Raw genomic sequence first — 21,654 nt, forward strand, 5'->3', positions numbered from 1 at the left:
AAGCCTTTCTGCCCTGAGACATTACCCTTCTTAAGGTTAAGAGCCAAGCTACCAAACGATTTGTGTATGCCTAGCGTGGAACCTCGTATCAACAAGTACCCGATAGATGTTTGAAGAGGAACACGCCTCTTTCCAGTACTTTTTCCACGTGCAACACACAGCATGGCCATACGAAGATATTTCTCTCGGGCTTCTCTTACATCCACCTGAGGGGGCCAGAGCAAAGAGGCAAATTGGGAAAATAGGCAGATGATACTTCTTCCTTTGCTCTAAAATTCCCATCACCTTATCAGAATGCACCCCTGCCTCCAGAAGCCTGCATTAAAATAGCAATAATGAATATTTAAAATATAAAAAGGAGCCATGAAAGTTGATGTCTGTTGTGACACCATCCTCAGTGGTCTCATTATCCACAAATCAAGCACGAGAATTTGCTTTCATATCTTTTTTAAATGGTAATTAATGTTTTAACCTGGATCACACTTTATTCTTCCTCTCAGGTCCGTAATGCCTCCTGCCTGGCTCTTTCAAGATGGAGGACAAACCTGTGGGAGAGCCTACTCAAGTGGCATCTAAATTCAAACTTTCCAACAAGGTCGAGAGCACAGGACACTGGCTGGTGGACGATCATGCTCGGATATGGGAAGTTTTAAAGACAGAGGAGGTAGGACAACTCTAAATCACTGAGTTTGTACAATAATAGATTTTCTTTGACTTGAGACTCCCAGTTCTTAGTACGGTCAGCACCACAGACCAGCTCGGCAGATTTTTATTCAGAGGCCACCCGTGAATGGAGAGCAGTAAGTTAGGAGTGTGTTTCTTGGGTATTCATAGTGCCACGGTAATTTAGCCAACAGAGGTGGCACTGACAGAGAGTACTTAAAATACACAGGTAGACATTCTCCTTCTAGAATCCTGCCAGTCCTAAGTGGGAAATCAAATCATGGTGAGAAAGTTAATTCCTAAGGATCAATCGTAACAAGTGGAATTATATAGATTCATTGTTCAACAGGATGAGCCTCAGTGTATCATTAGGGCTCTTTGGTTCCAAGCAACAGAAATGGACCCTGACGAATTTAAGCAAAATGGGAAATTATAGGAGGATATTGGGAGGCTCACAGAATTGATGAGAAGCTTTGAAAACTTGGATTGGAAAGAAGACAAGAGTCAAGTCAATAAGAACTGTTCAGGGCATTACCCCTGGTGTAAATTCCAATCTTTCCCCATCCTCTCTTCATTCTCACATGTATGTATCCGCTCCAGATGCAAAGCCGTGGAAGGGAGGGGCTCACTGCCAAGCTCAGTCACATGTCTTTTTTTCTGGTTCTTCTGTAAAGAGAAGAAGAATCTTCCATGAGAGACCATTATAGCAACTCCTCACAGCACTTGTGTTTGGAGTCCAAGTGTCTGTATCCACATGTTGTGACAATTATAGTTCAAGAAAGTAACTTGACAAGTGCATTCTTAAACTGCCCGAGCAAAAATGTGAACCCTCTCTGTAGGGATACTTGCCCAACAGATTTTTTTCTTTTTAAAGGAATAAATCTCCACACAGAGCAGTTGAAGTCTCTACAAAACCTACCTAATAGGACCAAGACTTGGGTCAGTTGAGTGAGGTGCCAAGGGCACAACATTTAAGGAAGCACTCTCTTGTAGGTTTGTGTCCTGCACTTGCATGAACTTGGGAGTCAACACGTCTTTAGATTTTGAAGTGCCTTGCTTGCCTCACCCTCTTGCTGGCTCTGCCACCTGATTTTATTCTTCTCCTGTTTCCTCTAGGTAATCCTTTCCCCAAATTAGGCATTTGCCATTCTTATGGATATTTCAGTATATATGGTACATACCTGTTATCCACATATCGAATATATAATATTGATTTACATCTTCTCAATTTTGTATAAGTTATATACTCTATATCTACTTCTATAGCTTGCTTTTTTTTTTTTTTACTTAACATTTGGTTTCCACTTTATCTGTTTTCTGTGCTTGAAACAAGTAGTTCTAGCTTACTCACATTTTACTTTTCTTTATATTCTCTTGATTGAGTCACATTTGTTTATCTGTTCTCTTATTAATGCCAGGTTTTTTTTCAATACAAGGTAGTGTAGTACATTTCTTTAGCATAGACACCTGTAGATGGCCTGCTGGATTATAAAGTATGAAAACCTTCAGTTTTACTAGTTATTACCAGATTGATTTCCAAGATGAAGATATGAGTTTATATGCCCACTAGTAGCATATGAGAATTCCCCCCGCTCCGCATCTTCACCAGTTGCTGATCTTATCAGACATTTAAATACTGGCTGATCTGATTGTTTTGAAATGGGATCTTGTTCTTTTAACATGAATTTTCCCATATGACTAGTCAATTATCCCAGCACCATTTTTGAATGTCCATAATTTCTTCTTAAGTTGGTGATGTTCTCATGTATCATATTTCTTTACATACACCTTCTGATAGTGTGATGCTTCCTTGACTGTTTTAGCTTTAAAGGAAACATGGATATCTAATTGGGTATGTCCACTGAAATATTGCTCTTCAAAATTGTTTTGGCTGTTTTTGGAACTTACATTTTTGATATGAATTTAGGATGAGCTTGTTAGGTTCTGTGAATATGAAGAAAAAGGAAAGTTTGCTGGAAATTTGACTAGGGTTGAAATAAGTTTGTTGATTAGTTTGGGGGATTGTCTATCTTTATGATAATCAGTGAATATCTTGTCTAATTATTGACTTTAATGGGCATGCTTCAATAGTTGACCCTCACTATTTCACCAACATTTTATCCTATACCCCTTTGCTGTAAGATTTTTACTTCTCAAATTAAGGAAGTTTTCTCTTCTCCTTTTCTTTTTTTGTTAAATGTTAATTTATTTACATTGTAATATTTGATATCTGCAAAATAATATACATCTAAGTTATAGAGCATAATATTAAACAGACACTTGTGAGTTCATTATGAACTTAAGAACTACAACTTTACCAATTTGTTGAATACATATGTGGACTCTTTGATATCCTATTTCCTTGATTCCTTTCCCTGCAAAGTTAACCATTTTCTTGAAGGCTGTGTTTGATCATTCTTTATGTTTTTAAAATATATAGGTATCCCCAAACAACATTGTTTAGTTAAACAAACTAGTTATTTGGTCATATATATATATATGATATAGGTCTTATTTCTTTGGTGACTCACTTCTTTCACTGTTTATAAGATATTTAGTAGTAATTCATTAATTTTTACTGTTGAATAATATGCTGTTATGTGGTTATGCTATGATTTGTTTATTCATATGTTCATGGACCCTTTTAATTATTTATTTTTTTGCCATTATGAACAATCTGCTAAGAATATCCTTATGCATGTCTGTGCCCTGGTGTAAGAGTACTCCATGCATAAGAATCTTTCTAGGTTAATACCTGTTAGGTGAATTTTTAGTTGGGTACATCCAAATTATTGCTATATTGCTTTCTAAAACAGTACCAGTTTACACTCTCACTAGCAGTGCATAACATTTATCTTATTCTACATCCTTGAAAACTTTTTAATTGTCATATTTCTTAATTTTTTGGACCTCATTGTTATAAAATAGAATCTCATTCTTAACTCATCAATTCTTGATATATATCACTCCATCTTAGATACTTTTTTCTTTCTCTCTCTCTCTTTTTTTTTTTTTTAGAATTTACTAAGGAGAGCAAGAATCTTTTTTTTTTTTCCTTTTTGTCTGAAGATGCCTTTATTTTGAGCCTGCTCTTAGAATGGTAGTTTAGATGGGTATAGAATTCCAGGTTACTGGAAGGGCTAACGAGAGCAAGAATCTTTTTTTTTTCCCCTTTTTGTCTGAAGATGCCTTTATTTTGAGCCTGCTCTTAGAATGATAGTTTAGATGGGTATAGAATTCCAGGTTACTTTCTTTCAGTACATTAAAAACATCCCATTGTCCTCTGCCTTCCATTGTTTCTGTTGTAAACTAGCTAAAAGACTAATTTTTTATTCCTTTGGATATAATGTCTTTTCTAACTTTCTAGATCTTCTTTACATTTTTGCTGTTTTGTAGTTTCATTCTTCTGTGTTGAGGTGTGGGTTTCTTTTTATTTGACTTCCTGGGTTAAATAAAACCCATAGGGCTTCCCAAATATATGAATGCTCTCTTCCATCAGTCTGGAAACATCTCTGTAATTTTCTTTTCAAATAATTGCTTTTGCTTCATTTTACTTCTGTTACTCCCACAAGATTTATATCTGATTTTCACACTCTTTGCATATGTCCCTTAACCTCTCTTTTGGAGTTGCTATCTTTTTTTCTCTCTGTCTTATATTCTGATTAGTTTTAGATCTATTTTACAATTCATTAATTCTTTCTTCAGTTCTATCTAATCTTCTTTTTAACCCAACCAATGAGTTTTAAATTTCAGTTATTCTATTTTTTACTTCTAGAAGTTCTGCTTTGTTCTTTCTAAAATTTTCTAGTCATTTTTTTAGTGTCTTTATTTGTATTCCTGTTTTTAATTAGAAGACTATTTGTCAAGAACTGTGAAGGTTATGAGATCTTACACTATTTGCAAGTTTTCTTGCCAAGGTAATAGATACTGAAAGAAGACATGAGACTTCTCTGTCTCAGAGACAGAAGAAACAGTAACCAGAGTGTCAGCATGTTTTTATTGGCTCCTTATGCTGTAGTTCTCCCAGGGCCTAGATACCTGCCTGCACAGGAAAGGATCACTGACTTTGGGAAACTTTCCAGTTTATAGTAGACAGTAAGTAAGCCTGCACTTTCTCCTAGTAGGAGATGTTACCATATCCTTTAAGGTTAATAATGGGCTGCAAACACAGGCCTCAAAAATGATCTGGGTAAGGATCAGCCAGGCCTTGATCATTTGGCATAGAAATCAAGACATACAGAAACAAGAGAGATTCATGGAGGAGTGTTTCTCCTCCATTATATTTAAATATAATAGTCTTATATTCTGAGTTGGCAATTCTAATAGCTATGGATCTTATTTTGCTATCTGTTCTTTCTGTTGTCTTTTGCACATGATGTTTTGTTTCTTTGTGGTTTTATGATTTTTGACTGTGGGTTCATTTTTCTTGGAATAAAGGGAGCTTTCTCTGTTGAGAATTTGCAGTTACTTCTGGGAGCACTACCAACTGGAAGTCGCTTTAAAGGAAATTCTTAGCTTGAAGTTTTCATACTACTCAATGTGAATATAGGCTAAAAGCCTGTGGGTGGGTGTATTTGTGATAATTAGTTCCAAGGGGAATTGACTCCTCCCTTCCCAGCCCATGCCTGCTCATATTCACTGCCATATTTTAAGATAAGCAACTTTCCTGGTATTGTTGTGGAGGGCATGTCATTCTTGGTTCATCTGAATGCAGAGGGAATAACATTTTGGGGTCCTAGTTTTATGCAGTGGGGATTCCCTGTAGATTCTCTCTCTTGAGCCATTCCTGGGTTTTGTTTGTTAGTCTTGGGTTCATTTAAAGGAATAAAACCTATATTAGTTAAAGTAACACTAATGCTTTCTCAAATATTGTCAAAAATTTAAGTGGCTTAACACAATAAGAGTTGATGTCTTAATCACATACTAGCCTAACACTTGAGTTCATTTTTAAAGGAAAAGCATACATGAGCCCAGAAAATAGGATTTCAGAAGAAGAATGAGAGAAAATATTCCTGGAAGAGTGAAAACTGTGTAAAGGGTAGTATTTAGAGAGAATATCCTGAAGTTTGGGGCATTTGTAGCAGAAAAGGGATGGCAAGAGATGAAGCTGAGAGGAACCAAGTAATGAAAAGTCTTATGTGCTCCACCCAGAATTTCAGAAATTCTCCTGTGGGCCTTGGGGAGTCAATGAAGGGTGTTAGGCGGGGCTAGTGACATGGTTGGATTTGTTTTTTAGAAATGTTACTTTGTCAGACATGTGAAGGACAGCCTCGAGCACTTCAAAACCTCACCCACTTAGGTCTCTTTCTTTTCCATCTACATTGTGCTAGTCAGTGCTCAGTGGGGAATTATTTGGGATTGTTCTTTTTTCAGGATGGGAATTCTCTCTCTCAGCTAGATCCGTTGTCCTTGAGATCATTTCCTTAGTTTTAATTCTATTACACTATAAACCCAAAGCATGAGGATATAAACCTGATGAGTGATTGACAAAACATTTTCGTAGTCTTTATGTAATCATATAATCATTATTTTACACTAATACATTGTTTCTCTAAATTGTTACATCCACCAAAATATTGCCAGCTGTGGGTACAAAGGCAATTCATTTGATTCACCATAAGATAGCACTTAGTGGTGATGACATTTTGTTTTTTTGCTCATTGCTGATTGAATTTGCATTGAGTCATCTGCTGTGCCACTGGGCTTATCTGTGTTCAGTGTTTTACATTTGTGAGAAGGCTGCCAAGATAAGCAACATTGTCTTGTGGCTATGGAACAGAGATGTTCTCTGTGCGAAATTAAACTAGTGAATGCCTGTATGGAGATTGGACATACGACCTCTTCTTCTCTATCTGGACCAGGACTGGGACCCCACATTGTAAGATCACATTCTTGGAGGAAGAAATAGTAATGTGGTCATTATGCATGCTTTGGAGATTAAATCACACTCGTCACGGAATGAGTAAAGTAGATGTATCATCAGAAGTGAGAAATGGAATTTTATATATTCAGTTGTGGCCTGTAAGCGAGGGAAAATACCATTGATCGAGCACCTTCCCCGGGTCAAGAACTGTATTTAGTTGGCACTTTCATATTTATCAGTATATCTGTCAGAGCTAAAGATATTTTTTCATCAGGATTTTGAAGGTTGGAGGTTAAGGCACATACTCAAAGACACATAGCTGGTAAGTGACAGAGTAATGTTCAAACTCAGGTTTGTCTCTTCAATTTTCTTTCTTCCTTTTTTTTTTTTTTAAACATTTTATTTACTTAGCAGAGAGAGAGAGAGATCACAAGTAGGCAGAGAGGCAGGCAGAGAGAGGGGGAAGCATGCTCCCCGCTGAGCAGAGAGCCCGATGTGGGGCTTGATCCCAGGACCCTGAGATCATGACCCGAGCTGAAGGCAGAGGCTTTAACCCACTAAGCCATGCACGCGCCCCTCTCTTCATTTTTCTATGCTTATTTTCTCACAAAGTTGTCTACCAAAATTATTTAAGTCAATATGATTCTACATTTAGTTTCCTTGCCCAGACTTTAACTAATCCTGGCCAGGACAGGACCCTCAGCTCAATAAATGGTACCAGTCTTGCTTTCAGAGGGCGTGGCTCTGCAGTGTCTGGTGTGAGTAAACACCAGTGTGCCCACTGAGTCCTGACTTTCTTCCACTCCTCAAAGCACTGGCCCAGTGTGTGTGGCTGGAGTTCCATCTCTCTCTCTCATACAGTATGCCAGTATCTCATGGAGAATTGCACCCTGCCCTTAACACCGTTCTATTTAAATGGATCCCTAAAACTCTGCTACATTCTTGGTAGCTCTCTTTTCTGCACAGCTGAGCTCTCAGTCACATCCCCCAAGCTGATGATTGGGGTCCAGCTGTGAACAGTCTGATTGTTTGGAACCTGGATATTTTTACCCATTTCCTGAGCACTTGTCACTTCCTTGGACATTAAAACCTGCCAGAATCACATCGATGTTTTCCTGTGCCCATGAAACACTGCTCATCAGTCTGTTGTTACCATGGGGCACACCCTTGTCATCAGGAAGTCTCTCCAGTTCCAATCGGCCAACTTTACATCTTCTGATTTTTTTCCATTGGCTCTTGTCACCAGAGTCCCAAGTTGCCCGGTATAAGACCATGTTACGGTAAGACCAGGGCATAACATTTTTAATAAGTTTCACAGTCTAAACCAAAAGGGGATCTTTTGCACATCAGATCTTCGTTCTGGTCACATTTCAGCGTTGGTATGAAAAGGTGCTTGCGTACCACCTCTTCAAGGAAGACATCCTTGACTCCTTGGGTCCAGGTTAGTGACCACACTATGTGGTCTCATAATACGTCTGCTTATCGATCTTATAAAACTCATCACGTGAGTGGGACTCGTATGTTTATGTATTGCTTTCTCCTAAACTAGAATGTCAGCTCCTCAAGGCCTCTGTCCTATTCATCTGTATATGTCCAATAATATTCATGGTGTTTGGCACATAGTAAGTACTTGATAAATATTTACTGAATACAGAGAACATACAGAGTGCCCAAGAGCATGGACTCTGTAACCAGACTTGCTGTGTGAATTTGTCAAATTTCTTAACCTCTCTGTACTTCTGTTTCCTCCTCTATAAAAATGATATACTTATAGGGTTGTTATGAGAATTTTTTGAGTTCTAATATGTAAAGTGCTCAGAACAGTGCCTGCTACATAATAAGCAATAGAGGCAGACTTTTATTATTGTTGAACAAATCTCTGATGAGGGAAGAGTACAAAATGTTACACCATATTGGCCTCTCTGTTGTATAGCAGCTGCTTTTAATCCTTGCTATCTGGATTTAGGATTTCCCCTACCATCTGGAAGGCCCCACACTCCAGGATCCTTTCTATGTTTTTAACTGACTGTAGAATTGGAACTGATGGTCACAACTGCCTGACTGTAATGAGACTTCCCTCATTTAAAAAAATTTTTATTATTTTATTTGACAGAGAGAGAGATCACAAGCAGGCAGAGAGGCAGGCAGAGAGAAGGGAGGAAGCAGGCTCCCCGCTGAGCAGAGAGCCCGATGCGGGCTCGATCCCAGGACCCTGGGATCATGACCTGAGCGGAAGGCAGAAGCTTAACCCACTGAACCACCCAGGTGCCCCAAGACTCCCCTCATTAAAGTTCCTACAGAGCCATCCCTCAGGCAGGAAGACAGTCAAGCCCAACTAAACAGCACTGTGTTGAGATACACAAATATCCGTGGTGTAGTGACCAGAGAGGGGCTTTTCAGAACCACTCAACTCGACTGCCCCCTTCCCTGTGTGTGAGGTGGGGTGACAGGTTAGCAGTGTGCGTACTCGCTCTTCAGGGCCGTGTTCGGGGATCAGAGTGCACGGGAGTGCACGGGCAGTGTTCTAAACCTTGTGTTATGCTGGCTGCTGATTCAGGTGGCTCAGGTGATGATTTGAATGGGACGACAAACCCTTCTAGAGGGTAAAATTAGACAGGATTGATAGGAAGAGAGCTTTCTCCTATAAAAAGCTCTTTTGTAGTAATCAATTTAGTAGCAATTGTGATCAACTTATCCTGCTCTGTTTGGTTCCTAGTTCTAGAATAAACCCTGCCTTTACCATATCAGACATGAACATTTCTTTATATTTTAATAGAGAGAGTAAAGGAGACTGCAGGTAAACTTAGGAAAAAAGGAAGGAAGGGAAGGGGAGGGAAGAAAAGAAAAAGGGAAGGGAGGGAGGGAAGGAGGGAGGGAAAAGAAAGACAAGTTTCTTGAGGTCCTGGAAGTCATTCCTTCATGGGGCTTGCATTCATGGGGATTGTAAGTCTCCAGGAAAAAGTTAGCAAAGCAGTTCTCTTTCAGCCCATTGTTTTCCACAGTGTGTTCACTGTAAACCTCAGAATCTTTTTGTTCCCTTGAAACCCCCATTATGTCAGGAAAAGCTTGGCATGAGGCAGTAAAGAGGCAGGGGTTGGGGGAGAGGAGTTTACAAATGGAAATCTTTCCCATGAAAGGGAAAGGAAGTGTCTTCAGTCATTTTTAAGCGCGTTTCCCCTTGAAGGGGGCACACATGAGGAAGAAATGACATTATTTACATTTGTTCTTGGGTTACAAATGCAGGGTATGTGGGAGAGTTTGCATGTCTTCCCACAGCAGTGAGTAGCTATTTTAAAAGCCCATCCTTTCTCAGGGGCCCAGGAGAGGAAATAGTTGAAAATCTTCACTACAAACTCTCTTCCTTTGTGACCTGGCATCTGAGCAATTCACCTGATCTACGTAATGGGAAACCCTGATCTAGGAATCCCAGGAAACTTTATACATGAAGAAAATATCAGTGAGGTAAAGACTGGTGGAGGGGTGGGCTTTGCTGTTTGGAAAGGGTTAGCATTCTCTTTTTTCACCTCCTTGAGAGAGAGAGAGAGAGAGAGCTTGAGGAGGGGAGGGGCAGAGGGACAAAGTCCTAAGCAGACACCCGATGTAGGGCTCAGTCTCATGAGCCATGAGACCATGACCTGAACTGAAACACTGAGTTGGAGGCTCAACTAGCTGAGCTACCCCGGTGCCCCAAGAGTAGCATTCTTTAAAAAAATGCATTCCGATGTCAATAACCCCAGTGTCTTTGCACATCACACTGTTCTCTCTGTTTAGAATGCCCTTCCTTCTCCTTCCTCAGCTAACATCTACTCATCACTCAGACTCTGGGAATTTTCCTTGTTCTCCACACACTATGTTACGTGCCCTTGTCATTTTCCCCTAACTTTTTTTGAAAAGCAACTTTGTGCCTTTTTTATATATATTTATCACATAATGTATATTATGTATATTTATCACATAATGCTTATTTTATCATCTTTTCCACTGTACTGTGAGCTCCTAACAGGAGGAACTATGTTTTTTTTTAATGGAATATAAAACTATTTATTGACCACTGTTTACCAGTATTTATAATAAAATAAATAATATACAGTTGGATAACATTCTGACTACAAAGTTATTGTTTTTCCTGGTTTCTGCTGAGCTAGTAACTCAAATACTGGAAAGATTGAGCCTACATGTCAGGAATAGGTGAGGGTTAAGAATTTGGATTATAGAAGTCTATAATCTACCCATTTATTGCAGCAGGTGCTATGTCTGTCTTGTTCAAAGTTACATCACTACACTGCTGAGGTGTTTCCTGAATGAATGAATGGATGAATGAACAAAGGAAGGAACAGATAAACAACCATTTTCATATGTTGATACGAACACCTGAGAACACCCAAGTGACAGAATTGGCGGTGGCTTGTGGGGGGGTGGGGGTGGGTTAGTGGTGTTTTCTCTGACATCGTAAAAGGGCAGACTCAAGATCCAGAACTGTATGTTTTATTCTGTGGCATGTACTTGCCACTAAGAGGAACCATTACAATTTTATTGGAATTCTGAAAAATCAACACCATATGTGTATAGTCAACATACAGCGACAATAAAAGCAAATTGCCTGATGAAAGAGTCCTCAGTAAGCACATAACCCCTCCACCCACTCTTGTTTACCCTTATGGTCAAATCATGCTTGTAAACTAACTCATTGTTGCCTCAAAACTTTCATTTTAAGTAGGATGAACACTGGGCGAAAACAAATCTGAATTGTTTCAAAGTAAAAATGTTGATCAAGGGAGCTAAAAATGGCAGAGACTTGAAACATTGTGTTGGAAGGATCCTGCCTATCCAGGTGGGAGGAGAAGTTATTTTTAAGGAATAATTGAGAGTAGGGGATCTGTGAAAGCAACATGGAGCTAGGATCCCAAACTGGAGTCCAGAAGTCGTATAATTTACTAAGTGAAATAATTTACTAAGTGAAATGCAGACCGCTGACAATAGCATCACAGAAAGTGAGTGATTCCCAAACACGCAGGACTTATTGTAAGAAATGTAGCAAGCTCCTCGATACAAAGTATACATATAAGGACACACCATCCCTTTAGGACAGCCATCAAGGTGTCACCCCTTTTCTGAAAGGAGGCAGGAATGACAAGGAAGAGGATGCAGAGGTTAACTAGATCAGACTTGGACTTGAGAGCCACACAGATGGGACCATTAAGCAACCATCAGATTTTGAACTGAGAGCTGAGTTCTATGGAGAAAAGAGCCAAATTATTCATCCCTTGGTTTCATTTCTTTTTAATTATGAAAACAAAAACACAGGACACTATAGAAGTCATAAGTGACAGCCCGTTTTTCAGTATGACTCTTAAATATCTAGTCACCTTGTAAAAGCTTTTCATATACAATTGCAACATTGTAGTCATTGTAGGACCAGGAGAAACATTCAGGGGCCAGTCCCGTCAGAATGTAGCTTGTCTGTTTGTCATCCCTAACCCCCTTGGGGTCTCTGCAGTCTTTTGATGCTATTTTCTCATTACTCCCATGGTTGCATGTTTCTTGTGCGGTGGAGAAACATCCATGGCATTGGCCCACCACTTAATTCTTATTCTTCAGCTAAATTAACCAGAATGCTTATGAATGCAGTGCCCTGGTTAACTTAATTTTCTGCGCATTTGTGAGCTAGCAGACATGACATAGTAAGCCCTTAATTGCCGTTTCTAAATGATTGGATACATAACATATGTGAAAGTACATTTCTCGCTCAAAAAGTGCAAGTTGTGGGGCACCTGTGTGGCTCAGTTGTTAAGCGGCTGCCTTCGGCTTGGGTTATGATCTCAGGATCCTGGGATTGAGCCCTGCATGGGGCTCCCTGCTCAGTGGGAAGCCTGCTTCTCCCTTTCCGACTCCCTCTGCTCGTGTTCCCTTTCTCGTTTTGTCTCTCTCTGTCAAATAAACAGATACAATCTTAAAAAAAAAAAAAAAAAGTGCAAGTTCCTTCCAAGCATGATAGGATTTGAGGTTGTAGGCCATAAAGGGGAAAGCCTCATGGAGTTTTGGATTCAGCTAGAATTTGGTTTGAGCATAGAGTGATATTTATTGGATGTATTATTCTGGGAAGTAGTTAATCCTCTTAGCTTCAGTTTCTTGGTCTGTAAAGTGTGGATGAAAATATTCTTTTGGGGAAGGTTGAGTATACAATGAATGTGAACCATCCAGGACAATGACTGGCCCATAGCAAGTGCTTGATTAATATTATTTCCATTTTTCTGTCTCTAGTTAACTCAGGATTGATCACAAAACCGTTTGAGTTTGGGCCCTTTGAAAAGTCTTGAATAAAGTGAAAGTAACATACAAAACTATTAACTTTTGTCAATTATAGATAGTGGTAATAATGAACATGATTATATATGTTTATGTTTCTGTGCATGTTTTACAATTCTAAAAATTAAACATGTCAATGGGGCGCCTCAGTGGCTCAGTGGTTTAAAGCCTCTGCCTTTAGCTCAGGTTAGGATCCCAGGGACCTGGGATCAAGCCCTGAATCAGGCTCTCTGTTCAGCAGGGAGCCTGCTTCCTCTTCTCTCTCTCTCTCTGCCTGCCTCTCTGCCTACTTGTGATCTCCATCTGTCAAATAAGTAAATAAAAAAATCTTAAAAAAATTAAACATGCCAAAAGTAAATAAATAAAACTAAATCAAGTGGCAGATATCATTACATGAGTCATCTAAAATAAATCAATTTCTACTATAGTAAATATGGAATAGTGGAATTGAATCATTTTGCAATCAGTATTTGTTGAGTAACTACTAGGAACAGGATTGATAAAACCCCTGCCTCATGGAGCTTACACTCCAAAGAGGAATACAGATTAAAACTAACAAACATAAAGCCATCACACATGGGATCAGATCAGTTAAAGGAAATACAAAGGTTGTAAGGCAGCACAGAGGAGTCACATTTTACCTGATTTTGGGGAGGTGAGGAAAAGCTAAGGATGACTACTGATGTGTAGGGGGCATGATGTATAAGACCTTTTTACATGTCATTGGAGAATGAACAGGGTGAATGACATCAAGAGATGCAGGTGCAGAAGGAAGTTCTTGGCACATGCAGAGGGAAAAGCACGTGCCCAGGTGTAGTGCCTAGAGGGATGGAGAAGGAAGAGTAGTTCAATGGGTTGGAAGATGGGCTTCAAAGTGGAAGGTGTAGGGGGAGATGAGTCTTGAAAAGGGCCGATCATGAAGGGCCAGAGAAGTTTCATGCTTGTTGGGGAGGGTTCGCCCACCAAAATATCAAGACCATTGTCTGCCCCTGTTGGTGGGGTCTCCATTTTTGTACCACTACTGTTGGTGCTCAGGAACTGATAATTTAGTGCTTCAAGTCTGATGGAATGCTGTGTTTTCTGGGGGAGCCTGAAATCATGTCACTTGCTATTTTTAAGTGGACAGAAACATACTCTAACTACTTCCGGGGAATAAAATGAGTATGGAAGTTCTGTTTCTTACATATTGTTTTTCCTACATATTTTAAATGTAGAAACTTTCACTGATGGACTGAGGCTGTCCTGAGCTGCAGCCCATTTCTGCCTGCCATCAACAGATTACGGGCAGTGGCTTGTTTAATGTCCTCTTGGACTTAACAGAAAAACAGACTTGAAGATAGCCTTTGGGAACTTAACTTGTAAGTAGATGAGCTTTCTAATAAAATGTTAACTCTATCACATTTTTCCTAGCCTGCTGGTATCCTCTCGAATCAAATGGATCAATGTTTGTGTCCCCGATCTTGAGGTTAACTAGAGTTTTTGAAGTCAGTACAGAATTTTACAACCTGCTAGACTTTTCTTTAACAAAAGCAAAAGCATTTGTCCATTATTCTATGGAGGTGGGACAAATAGCATTTGGTTTGAAGAATCTGAAACACAGTTGCATGGGGCAGAGATGAAGAAGGGTGATTACATTCTAATGACAGTCATTCACAATATCTGATCATGTTCAAACACAGGACCATTACACATGGTTTCATAATGGAAAATAAACGGGCCAGACGATTCAGTATACACAAACCATCTGGTGACCTTGCCCGTGACTCCTCGGGGAGAGAGTTGATAGGAAAACTGATGATCTGATCTGAGATTGTGATTTGCCCAAAGTTAGAGAATAACATCATTATCCTCTGATTCCCAATGGTTGCTCCCTGCACTTGGTTTTCTACAATTGTATGAGTCTCAAACATCCTTCTCGCAAACTCCAGTTACATGATAAATTTCCTGGCTACTCTATTTTAATTTGGGAGTATACTTTTTATTGTCACTTGAATTCTTCATGATGACACTCTTCTTTTCCTTCACTCTCTGCCCTGATCTGCCTTTCCCCCTCTTTAATATTGAGAGAATTAACATTAAATCTAGAACTGGGATGTTTGAAAGAGTAGATCATCTTTATAGTTGGTTCTGTGTGTCCAAGAAAAGTCTTTAAGCTACAACTCTGGGTAGCATTTTTCTTTCCTCCAGTTGCATTTTTTTTTCTTATTTAATATGATCAGTAGTTCAAAGCAGAAACTATTCTTGGCTCAGTTTCCTTCCCACTAGTTATGACTTTTAGATGTATATGTGGAATCTTGTTCTCAGAGGAAGATCTAAGGAGACCCTGTTATAAGTATGGGGTTAGCCACCATAAGGCACAGCTGGTGCAAATCAGCATGATACAGCAATAGCTCAGGGTTATTGGCAGAGCCTGTGTTTAGGATTTAATAGTAAAGAAAAGGGGCTCTGTACTGTGGGACAGAGAAGAAGGGAAAAGCTAGGGAGGGAGGAGGGGAGGATATCAAAGATAAACAGAAGAGGGAAGACATTAAAAGACTGGAGGAGGGGGGAGGAACTGTATAGTAGATAAAGTTTATTAAATAAAATGGTATTCATATATAATCCTTCCTGGTTTAGAGCGATTTGGGGGCACCTTATTTTATATGCTATATTCCAGTCCTTCAGGAGGGTAGACAGAGGAACTGTGGGGTAACTGGATAGCCCATGAAGAACTGGGAGAGATTTTTTTAAAGATTTAATTATTTATTTACTTATTTATTCATTTGATAGGGGGAGAGAGAGAGGGCACACACACAAGCAGAGGGAACGGCAGGCCGAGGGAGAGGGAGAAGCAGGCTCCCCACTGAGCAGGGAGCCCGATGGGAGACTGGATCCCAGGACCCTGGGACCACGGCTTGAGCCAAAGGCAGATGCCCTGAACCATTCAGGAGCCCCAAACTGGAGAGATTCTTGAAAGAGATTGGGATGAACAGAAGTTCTAGAATGAGAAGAGAGTATGGATTCAACAGCTCAGATTCTCCGTCCACAGTCTGATTTGATGTATGTCGTCCATAGTTCAGTCATGTCTCAGATTTTGAATAAAGATATACATGGTCAGCATAAATCTCTCTGAGTAGGGTGACATACTTTTTTAGATCATTAAGAATAGACTCAGCCTCCAGAGAATTCACTGTATCCTTCCCCAAGGCCCGGCTTCAGTGCCTTTGAAGGCAAATGAGCAGTGATAGAAGGAGCAGTTTTTGAAACAGCAGGTCCACCTGTTCATCCCCCTGGCAGAATTATACACCTCGCCCTGTGGATCCGAGAGCCTCCTGTAGATTCTTTTCTCGGTCTTTCAGGGGATGCCTGTAGGTGGCTGAGAGGAACAGAGAAGGCAAAACTCCCTCCTCCCCAAGCAGACAGACAGTAAGGGGGCAGTGTAGCTGCCCATTTTCTGGAATAAGGGATTCAAAGTGGAGATTCTTATTGGTGGTGTTGCAAACTTTAATTATCTTGAGATCAGAGAGCTTCCAGGTGCAGATGTGGTCACATATCAAGGTATGTCAGATGGCCCCCAGGGCTAATTCCGGGTCTACACGAGTGTTCGAGATAGTCCTCAAGGCTAATTCTGGGTCTTCATGTGACTGGATTCCACTGGAAACTTCAAAAACAAGGAGATAGATAGAAACGTGAGGAAAGATCATTTGTAAGTTTGTTTCTTTCTATGAGTGCTGGAAAGGTATCACTGTTGGGTTCTGTGACCTAGCTGGGAAAAAAAAAAAAAAAAAAAGAAGGTATTTTTTGGTCTAGTATGTGGGCGAAAGAACTTATCTATGAGGGGAGGACTGGGGTAATTTGAAGAACTATCGATTTATAGAAGAAAAGAATCAGTATCTAATTAGCATGAAAAATGCTCAGATCAAATAGTGACTAGAATGTTCATCCGGTTTAGTTTTTACACAAAATACTCTGTTGGTTATAAAGGTCTAGAATTTGGTTCTAATTTCCTCTCTTTGTGAATCCCTGTAAACAGGTAGTGTATTCTTAACATGGTAAAAGAAATAATTTCCTTCCTTCCTTCTTTCTCTCTCTCTCTTTCTTTTTTCCTTCAAGATTTTATTTATCTATTTGAGAGAGAAAGAGAAAGCATTTGCTTGGGGGATGGGAAGAGGGAGAGGGAGAAGCACTCTCCACTGAGTGGGGAACCCAACTGCAGGGTTCCATCCCAGAACCCTGAGATCATGACATGAGCCGAAGTCAGACACTTCCAGGTGAGCCACCCAGGTGTCCCAAGAAATAATTTCCTTTAAAGAATTATCTTAGTGGAAGATGAGTTCATAGTAGCGTAGCCTTCTTAAGAAGATATGGGATCTCTCTGAAGATGTAGCTCTTTTCTGTATGATGACCAGTCTAACAGTTTGCGGATCATTGAAGTTGGCTTGGTGTTATTAATCTTGATCTCTTTGGAACAAATACTAGGTAATGTCATTTTAATGTTTTTAATATGTTTTGTGTTGTTTTTTTTCCCAGAGCATGATAAATTTGAACTAACACATCTATTTTATTTTGGACCAGTACCCTTTGCTATCAAGGGCATCCATTTTTGAAGCAGCTGTTTGGGTTGAGGGATACAGAATGTGGCCATGAAACAGATCAAAGCTGATTGGCCCTCAGGGTAAATAAGCTCATGACCTTGGCCTCATTAGCCCTGTGCTGTAACTAGCTGTAACTGCCCTGAGGGGAGGTTCACTTCCCTGAAGAAGCTCCAGCATTTGGAAATTATCCAAGAAGGCTTATAATGTTGTTGACCCACTCTTTTCTGCCCTAAGGATGAATGACTGGCTGGTTGAGGGAGAGATGGGGAAATTCTGTGCTTACCCTGGGACTGATGGTCCTGGGATCGCCACCAGATAGAAAATAATGCTAGAGTTGGGCTATTTTGTAGGATTTGTATATGGCCAGAGCCAATGGATATTTTACTCAGCTAAATGTTGATGAACTTGCTCCAGAATGAAAACCACTGAGGTGGATTTTGACCAATAGAAAACCTCCATGTCTGTCACAAACATTGTGTGACAGGTGAGGCTTTCTGTGCAGGAGACTCTCTTGAGTCTTAGCCTTGCCTTATCTCTTCACACCACTGGGATGAACAATTGTGTGTACACCAATGGGATGTGGAATGGATTGATAAGTACAACCTCCAGACTGTATGCAGAAGCCAGAGGTTTTCCCAGGCCCAGGAATACAAAGGAGTCATGTTGTTCAGTAGCAACAGCAGCTCTTAAAGTTCTGTCTCTGAGGCTGGTTTATATTCCTCATCCTTTGAGACCTATTGCTAAGTAGCTTTGTCAATATTCCCTCCTAAAATCTCCCTTCTAGCCTTCTGATTGGCCAGTGGGGTGGGGACGGGGGATAAGAGTGCTCCTTCTGACTTCTTTCTGGAGAGCTGGGACAACATTGTGGTCCCTCATATTTGTGGTCTCAGGCAAGGTCTAGTTCCTTGTAACCGAAGTCCTTTTCTAAAGCACAATAAGAAAAAATGAAATTCAATAAAAAATCCAGATGAAGCAATGATTACTCTTCTTCTTTCCACTTCCCCTCCACTCTGACACCCAGTGAACACTTTCTGCAGAGGCCAGCTTCCTCCTCAGTGTGGGCTAGAGAGCTTCCTCTTCAGGTCAGCTGGCTGGGGTATTATCGATCGCTCTGTGGACAATCTCTTTTTTCTGTCCTCATTAGCCACATAACCAGTTGCTGTTGAAGACGCTAATTTAGAAACCCTGTAAAATAATAATTGTTATATTTTTAATAGTGGGGGGTACAAATAAGAAACCCAAACTGGTCCCTGATCTCTCCCCCAGACGGTCCCTATCCTGGGAAGCCATCTTTTCACCCCATCTCAAAGATTTTTCCCAAGTTAGCCCCTGCTAACCATTTGAGAGTCTTTCATACACATTCCTGAATGTAACTATGTGTCCATCTCCGCATATGTGTGAGTATTTTCATACAGAAGGGCTCACGCTATACACACTGTTCTATAGCTGGCTTTTTCTCCTTAATGATATATCTTAGAAATCTTTCCATATTGGCACACACGATCCATCCCAATTTTTTAACCAGTCCCTAGTAATCCATTATATGGATGTGCCCCCCCGCTTTTTAAAATCTAACCAGTCCTTGTACTGGTGGACACTTTGATGTATTTTTAAAAACATGAGAAATAACACTTTGGTGGCCATCCTTGTACATATGTTTTGTTGAAATATTCCTTGAATATCCACAGATAAATTCCTAGCAGTGACATTCCTTGTTCAAAGGGAATGAATGTTCTTAATATTGACAAGTATTGCCAAATTGTGCTCTAAAAAGGTTATGCCTGGGCGCCTGGGTGGCTCAGTGGGTTAAGCCGCTGCCTTCGGCTCAGGTCATGATCTCAGAGTCCTGGGATCGAGTCCCGAATCGGGCTCTCTGCTCAGCAGGGAGCCTGCTTCCCTCTCTCTCTCTGCCTGCCTCTCTGTCTACTTGTGATTTCTCTCTGTCAAATAAATAAATAAATAAATCTTTAAAAAAAAAAAAAAGGTTATGCCTGCTCGTACTCTTAAGATGACAAATATCTATTTTGGGTAGAAAGAAAAATCACATTTTCTCAGACTTATGTAGCTGGTTTCTGTTTCTGTTCTTAAAGTGCCCTCTATGTTTCAGCCTCTGGACATCTGCTACACAAAGCAGGGATGCCCCGTCTTCTCCCTTCCCCACTGCTCCCCTGGAGGACCCATCCCGCTCTGAAGCCATCAGTAGAGTAATTCTTTTCCTATATCTTAAGAATGTGCTGGGCCAGAAAAGGATGTGAGTTCTAATTATAAGGACTGCCCATTGATGGTACTACATCCAAGTACCTGCCACAAGGACACCAGGGCTTCAATTCCAGCGAAGCATCTGGAAAATAAGGCTTAGCCATGTCATGTCCACCCAGGCACATGGCATCTTGAGAGGTTATCACCAGCTCTGCTCCCCATCAAGTCTGTGAGGCAAGAGAGAATCTTCTTTGACACTTCTAAAGGAAACTCAGGACCTATAGCTTCATCAGGGGAATGGAACTCCTCACCCAGTCGGGGAAGCAGGGAGGAATGATTAAGCACTTGAAAGCACTTTGAAGAGTGTTTAATCACAGTTAAATGCTTCTTCATAAAAGCTGATATTTTGATGTCTGGCTAGCATCCCGAGACTCCTGACCATGGCCTAGGATTGGACACTTTGCCTTTTTTACAGTGGAACAAGAAAATTAGACATGGAAGCCACTAGGATGTCTAAGATATCTAATACTAGAGAATAATGGAGGTAGTACAGACGTTGCGGTGGGTGGATTATAATTACCTTATTTTTGTTGGTAATGTGCTCTGATTGCATACAGGGATTTGGCGAGATTGCTGTCATATTTTCTTTTTTTAAAAAAATCATTTATTTATTTATTTATTTTTAATAAACATATAATGTATTTTTATCCCCAGGAGTACAGGTCTGTGAATCGCCAGGTTTACACACTTCATAGCACTCACCATAGCACATACCCTTCCCAGTGTCCATAATGTTGTCATATTTTCTAAAGCATCTGGAGTTCTGAGGAGGAAGACTGGAAAATGAGTACAAATAATGATGCTCAATCCGCTTAAGTCATCCCCATCACCCTGTGGCATAGACCTTGGCAAAATAAGAAAGCCGTAGGATTTCCATGTCTAGATATACTGCTATCCAGGGAACCAGAGCCTGAGTTTTCTACAGGGTGCAAGAAACCACTTTGCCCACTTTAATCAGAAACAGAAACACCCACTGGTCAGTCTGGTTTTCCTACCCGTGCCTTCTCCACTACCATGGAATGTTTAAAAGACAGCCAGGGGAGGGTGCAGCTGTGTTCCCTGGGTCCTCGAGTTGCCTTGTGTCAATAGGGAAACTGCTGGGCCTCCTTAATCACACCTGTGGACCCAGTTGGTGCCCGAAGGAAGGACTGAAGGGATCGGAACTGGTGATTGAATTTATTCAATCTGTTTTGGGAAGCCATGGAAACTTGGGGTTGGGGGAGGGGGAGAGAGAGAGAAAGAAAGAGGGAAGGAGAGCCAGAGGGGAGATGGAGAGTCGGAAGTCCAAGAAGAGAGCTAAGGGACTGTCAGTGAATTTCCTTCAAGTCTGTAGGGACAGGGGTCCTTATCCCCTCTGTTTCAGGAATGATTTGATTCAGGATGCTAAGCAGACACTTGAAAATGTGAACTGGTTCAGCGCTGATCCTGGATGGACCATGACTCATTTTGCAAAATTAAGCCAAATCTCTCTTTCCCTGCTCCCCTGTCTCCTAACAGTTTTGCTTTGCTAAGTAATCAGACATGGATCTTATTCCCAAGATGTGTATATATAGCCTTAGAGAGATAAGACATTTAAAACAAGTGGGAATGCAATAAAATCCGTAATCAAAGTCCAGATACTGAGCCACAGGAGTGCAGAGGGGGAAGATGTCATTTCCAGTCAGGGTGGGCAGGAGATTATGATATTCATATTTTGGGGCTTAATATTTATAAAGAATTCCTCAGTAAATGGGGATGTGATGGGAGAAGGCCCCCTCCAGGCTGAGCGGTTGGCAGGAATATATCAGGGAGGTATTGTAAGTGGGAGGCATGAGTAACAAAGGACAATTAGATTATTTTGACCGGAGGAAAGGGCACACAAGGGTAGTGAGAAGGATGTTTCCATGGCAAGGCGTTGAATGTCCATTGTGACAGCTCACAACCGTGTTAGAAACAGCCTGGTTCACTGCAAAGGATGGTGAACTGGCAGGGGCTGGCTCTGCCCCCAGG

At 40.6% G+C, this 21,654-nt stretch overlaps 1 protein-coding gene across 2 annotated transcripts in view; it reads left to right on the plus strand.

The window, feature by feature from the left end:
• The first annotated feature begins 517 nt into the window (after positions 1-517).
• Positions 518-21,654, plus strand: part of RGL1 (ral guanine nucleotide dissociation stimulator like 1) — a 157,250-nt gene continuing 136,113 nt past the window's right edge. For both annotated transcript variants that reach the window (XM_044267277.1, XM_044267279.1), the window contains exon 1: positions 518-664. In XM_044267277.1, coding sequence (XP_044123212.1) covers positions 533-664 — 132 coding nt within the window. In that variant the 5' untranslated portion in view covers positions 518-532. The remainder of the gene's footprint in view (positions 665-21,654) is intronic.

This window comes from Neovison vison, chromosome 10, assembly GCF_020171115.1.
Source record: "Neovison vison isolate M4711 chromosome 10, ASM_NN_V1, whole genome shotgun sequence".
In the NCBI taxonomy this organism is placed as follows: domain Eukaryota; kingdom Metazoa; phylum Chordata; class Mammalia; order Carnivora; family Mustelidae; genus Neogale; species Neogale vison.